General features: G+C 30.6%; 1 protein-coding gene across 1 annotated transcript; it reads right to left on the bottom strand.

Moving 5' to 3' along the window:
• Nucleotides 1-834: 834 nt before the first annotated feature.
• LOC136083858 (uncharacterized) lies at nt 835-2,621 on the bottom strand. Its single transcript, XM_065803766.1, has 2 exons — nt 1,243-2,621; nt 835-1,084 (listed from the first exon to the last, which is right to left on the bottom strand). The coding sequence occupies exon 1, from the start codon at nt 2,616-2,618 to the stop codon at nt 1,533-1,535; it is 1,086 nt and encodes a 361-aa protein (XP_065659838.1). The 5' UTR covers nt 2,619-2,621; the 3' UTR covers nt 835-1,084; nt 1,243-1,532.
• Nucleotides 2,622-5,827: the final 3,206 nt, after the last annotated feature.

The raw sequence follows: 5,827 nt of genomic DNA, 5'->3' as shown, positions 1-5,827 counted from the left end.
AAATTATCAAAGGTATTGAGTCTAAAAATGCAAAGAAAGTTATGTGATACCTAAGGCCTATTAATATATTAAGGCTTGAAATTGGAAAAAAATGTTTTAGTATACTTACAAAATGAACCATTACGGCAGAGGCGCTTAGTTTTGTAAAAATGTAAACATATCCAACTGTCAATACAAAAAAGTCCAAACATAATTATAAAAAAAATTCGTGTGATTTTGTCACACGCATGATATAACATGAATTAAAAACTGAACAAAAATCTAACATCAAGATAACTATATTGCTAATTAAATAAAACATAAATCAAACATTTAAATGTTTTTCCATTTAAAAATTAGTTTTTCATTTATTAATAGAGTCATTTACACACATTATCCACCACATCACACATAATTTCTACTCTGCTGCAGTAAGTTTCTCTAAGAATAATGATATGACTGTATTATAGTCTTCTTCGGATAATGAATAATCGCCACAACCAGTAATTAGAAAAGGAGCATTTACTAAACAGATAATTTTATCAGTTTGGTTATTTATCTCCTCGGTAGAAACTGGCCAGCGAAAAGTATTCTTCTCTTGCCCGTTAATCATACAATTAACTCTAATCCCAGTTAGAGATAACTAAAAGTATTAGCGCAACATTTAAAATAATATAATAAAGAGTTCATGATTTGTTTAATTTTGCTTACATTCAATAAAACTTGTAAAGTCTTATATAATGTCATTCTGAAATTATTTTTACATTTTATTTATATTCCTTTTATTTTAGAGCACTGTTTTGTAAAACAAAATAAAAACTTGAAACTAATATATACTTTGAATAATATTACCTCCACAATATATCCAATATTCCATTGTTTTTCATATGCAACAGCAACCCAATCATTCACTTTCCATACAAGACAAATTTCTTTTGCAAGATTGGCGATGTCTTCCTCATATTTATTATCATCTTCATTGTCTCCTGCCAGATTAAAGTCATCATTTTCGCCATAAACTTCTTTGTTATCGTTAACCTGACTATTTTCATTATTTTCTGTTGTCGGTTCTACCAGCTTACCTTTTCTTTTCAGGTTACTAAATCTATAACAATATCAATTGTACATATTTTTAAACATATGTAAACAAACACACAAAATTATAACTTTCACCTAAATTTTAATTTCATATTTGTAAAAGAACTATTTAACAGTCAGAAACATAATCTAATGTGCAAAAGTTTTGATAGCAACAATGCCTACCTTGAAAATAAAGATCTTATCTGTTGGCTAGTTACATATTGATCAGGCGGAAGTTCTCTCCTCAGCTGCATGTGAACCTGCTCAGGGCTCATTTTATTACCTGATTCTTCTCCACGAATAAAGTATTTATACAACAGTTCTTTCTGCTGATTTGAAAATCTAAAAGAACTTCGAACTGGTAATGCCCAACCTTGCAATAGAAAAATGTTCATGCAATGTGGTTTGTCTTTTACGGAAGCAATGTTAGAGGATGAAGAAATTGGCATATTTAGTTGTGAAGTAATTTTCATCTAATGAACAAACGAGTTGCGAACTTTATCCAATGATGTTAATGTTTTCGGAACTGTATGAAGACCGGATAGCATGTGTTCTTCTAACTCAGCATCGCTTTCAAATGATAAAGTACAATTCATTTCAGTGCAAAATCTTAATGAATATAATTGCCTGTCACTTCTTTTCTGTTTTTCCTTAAGTGACTTGTTACGCTTAATTGAATTATCTGTTTTGTTATATGGCAACAACAACTTAATCGAGGGTTGAATTTTAAGATTTCCATACTTTTGTTCAATTCCCTCACCGATATTGAAATAACGCCACATCTTCATACTTTTCTCACCAAACTCAAATGAGTGATAGTTGCTAATGTTCTTAATCTTTGGTCCAGTAACTACAGTTTTATCACTGCTAATTTGAGCAACTGCTACTTTTGCATCTTTAGCGCCAAAACTATAATGCATAGCCTTGTGTATATCTTTAGCAGTCAAATGATTATTACCAGAGTCAACGTAACTCCTTAAAATTGTCTTTACAACTGCACTCTCCCTGTCACATTGATCTTTTCCACAACAGGGTTCATTATAATCATATCTCAGCAACTTTATATCTCTCTCTTTGCATACATTGTAGATTGCTTCAGCTGAAAGATTTCCCTGATAGCAGCCGGCATTATCAGATTTGGTAAACATTTTCTTGATATGCGGTTGATCAATTCTGAATTGGTCTAAAACTGCAGTGGCTAACGAAACAACATCACCTATTCCCTGATCACACCTATACATTGAAGTAAAGTAAACACGTTTGAATAACTTTCCTGCTATTTTTATGAAGAATATATCCACATGTAAACTCATTCCTTTCTTGCCAAAATACTCTCTTTGGCCCTCTCTGTATCGAACCGGAAGAATTTTTTGACAAAAATCTATAAGCCAGAAAGCAGTTTCATCGTTTAATTGCTTAAAAGCTTCGATTTTTGCCTTTTTCTGTTGAGAATCTCTCATCAGGTGTTTTATGTAGTTGAATACATCCTTTACAGCAATTTCCAAATCATAAATAGAATCAGCATCGTCAGAATTTTGAATTGTAAGTTCTTTGATCATCTCGATAGCTTTGCACAAATCATAGCAATCGGCACATACCACTTCTGATATCTCTATGTTGGATTGAAGATTTTTTTCAGATGGATCTGATAAGGCATATTTTGAGCTATGAGAAGAAATGTTTGAGTCATTGACACTACAATTGGTTTGATAACTTGTTTTCAAATACCTTTTTCCTTTTTCAAGGGCAGCTTCGAGAGATTTAGAACTAAATCTTTGTGCCATTTTTGTAATGTTTGAAAACCATTCATGCCTGAAGCAGTAACATCATCTAATCCAGCTAAGCTTTTTCGACTTGAAGGTTTTATTGCATGCAATACTTTCCACAAACTTGAATCAGATAATGGTATATAATTGTTTTCACTACAACTTTTTCGATAGAACATGATAGCGTGGCTATATTTTGTCGTCAGTATTGCATGCACTATCTTTTGTTCTTCACCGCTGTCGTATTTTAATTTGGTTATTCCATAAGCAACATCATGCAAAATACCGCTTGTAAATATAAAGTCTAAGAAATGTTCACACTTTGTTTGATCAAGACTAGATCAGACGAATACTTTCTTCTCTGGAAATGCCAACCCTTTATGAGATGCATGCCATTTTCTTGCTGTTTCTATACGATGTTTGGTACACTCAAATGTGTTCATTATAAACTTTTTGGTATACTTGGTATGGTCTAATAATGAGAGGATAACTAACTTTCCCATGGAATCACTTTGCTTATATACTTTCTGAGCACGAATAATTTCAATTGGGAGAGGGCTATTTATTTCATCAACATTTTTACTGTTAAGAAAATCTATAAGTATTTCCTCTTGTCCGGGAGCAACAGCTTCCGCAAATTTTTTCTTTAATAAGTTTTCTAGGCGAACATACTTGCGTTTTAACTTATCTTTAGTAGTATCTTCCAGATATTCGAACTTCCTTTTTAATCTAAATTTTATTGGACTTGCATTAAGAACCTCAGTTACACTCTCACGGCTTCTTAGAGATTCGTCCAAAATCTCCTGTGAAACATTAATTTCACCGGGATCAAATTCTTCATCTGGAGTAGCAGGTGTCATATATGTTTGTTCTTGTTGTGTTTGTGTTTCTGTACATAAATTGGTGTTTTCGTTGACTCTAGATAAAGCAGTTTCTTGCTTTAAATGGGTAAAACACAGCATTGCACCAACTGAAAATACTTCATTGTATCGCTTTGACATTGATATGACGACATGTATTGGTGACGCCCTTAAAGCGGGAGATTTTTTTCCTTTTATATTTAGATGTTGAGGATGAAAGCATGTTTTTGGAGGACTCCATGCAATACCAAACGTGTACCGGTGAAAAGCACATATTTGTTCATCCTTTTCAAGATTTCTTTTAAGTCTATTTGCAATAAGTCCATTTTCTTCCCAAATATTATTATCGTTTAATCGCATGACCTAAAAACAATTTTTTTAACAATTATTAAGTGTGTCATTTAAAGCATTGTTTATAATCTGACTCTTCACGAAAAATGTTTACAAGTTTGAAATACATTGTTGTTATTATTAAAATACAATATTGCAAGAGTGTGATTAATTTAGTGATTATTTATTAAAAGAGTGAGGAATTAATTAAAAGAGCTATTTTTTTTTGTTTAAAGAACTTTGTCTCAAAATCTTATTGCAGAGAAGTTATAAAGTATGTAATTATAAAAATTATATTACAGTCTGCGTAAATTTAAAATACATAATTACCTTTAAGTTGATGAGGTGTTTCTTAACATCAACATCTCCCAGCTGATGAATGTAGAACATTTTGTTTATAATTTTATGTTTTTTGAATGATCCACAATTTCCTTTTGAAAAGCAACAACAGTTTTCATAAAAATATTTATTTTGTTTCATACTCAACTAAAAACAAGTTCTATTTATGCAGTACCTATTTCTCAATAGCAATGATAAAATATCTACTCTATTTATGCAAATTTTAAAGATCGTTAAAATAAAGTCAAGACATTTTTATGGTAAAGTAAACAACCGCCCACTAACTTGTTTCTCCACAATCGTGATATCAGCGATTCTTCTTCCATTCGATCACCACAAGTTATTTGGTTATGACGTAAATTTAAATAATTCACTTCTGATCATGTATTGTTTTTTATTATTATTTATTTCAATTGTTATGATTACTGTATCATAGTCAGAAACGCTTAAATTTTTTCTTAACATTACGTGCAATGTTTTGTGTAATGCTAAATGCTAATTTTGGATGATAGAAATTTTATTGTGAGCGAAAACCTCATCTGTGTGTCCAAAAAAATATCTCTTCGTACTTAATCATTTTTAACAATTTGTACCTTTATTTTTTACTTAATATCTAAAGATCACACGAATTTTTTTTATTATTATGTTAGGACCTTTTTGTATTGACAGTTGGATATGTTTACATTTTTACAAAACTAAGCGCCTCTGCCGTAATGGTTCATTTTGTAAGTATACTAAAACATTTTTTTCCAATTTCAAGCCTTAATATATTAATAGGCCTTAGGTATCACATAACTTTCTTTGCATTTTTAGACTCAATACCTTTGATAATTTCAAATCCTAAAAGAAAAATTGTGTGCAACACTTCGCCGCTAGAATTAACTCCGATTAAAAGTTGACAAAACTGATTGATTTTGTACTTTTGAACTATGATATTTAGCCAACCGCACAGTGTCACGCAACTTTTTTATGTTTTTTGGAGAGAGCTTTTGGGTTACGTCTGATATTAACTACAAAAGCTATGTGCAACTTTTTGCCTTGCCAAAAAAATGGGTTCAAAGGTGGCAAAAACTAAATTTCTAAAAATTTTTAAAAAAATCTCAAAAATTTAAGCCCAGATTCCGAGTGAACGAAACATTTTTGAAAATTTTTTTTTTCCCCAACAGGTTTTCTCTATATTCTTATCAATATATAAAAAATTCAAGCAATTTGGAGGAGGTCACTTCCATTGACTGCCTGATTCTTACAAAAAATGACTCTTAAAAAATATTTGATAGAAATTTTTTAATATAATATTTCCACTGCCAAAAGCTTGATCATTTAATTTTTTTTTATTATCGAAACATAAACAAGCACAGTGCACAAACATTTTTTCTCTAAACCCCCACTATATGAAAATTTTTTATATAAGGTTATACTTTATACATAGTTTTATAAAATAAAAGTATAGTATAAGTAGTATGGTATAAAAGT

This window comes from Hydra vulgaris, chromosome 08 (genome assembly GCF_038396675.1).
Source record: "Hydra vulgaris chromosome 08, alternate assembly HydraT2T_AEP".
NCBI lineage: Eukaryota > Metazoa > Cnidaria > Hydrozoa > Anthoathecata > Hydridae > Hydra > Hydra vulgaris.
The sequence above is the reverse complement of the archived record's forward strand: the minus strand, read 5'-3'. Positions and strand labels throughout refer to the sequence as shown.

Excerpts from the sequence above, each read along its gene's own strand:
- LOC136083858 (XM_065803766.1), bottom strand. The coding sequence starts at position 2,618 with ATGATCAAAGAACTTACAATTCAAAATTCTGACGATGCTGATTCTATT.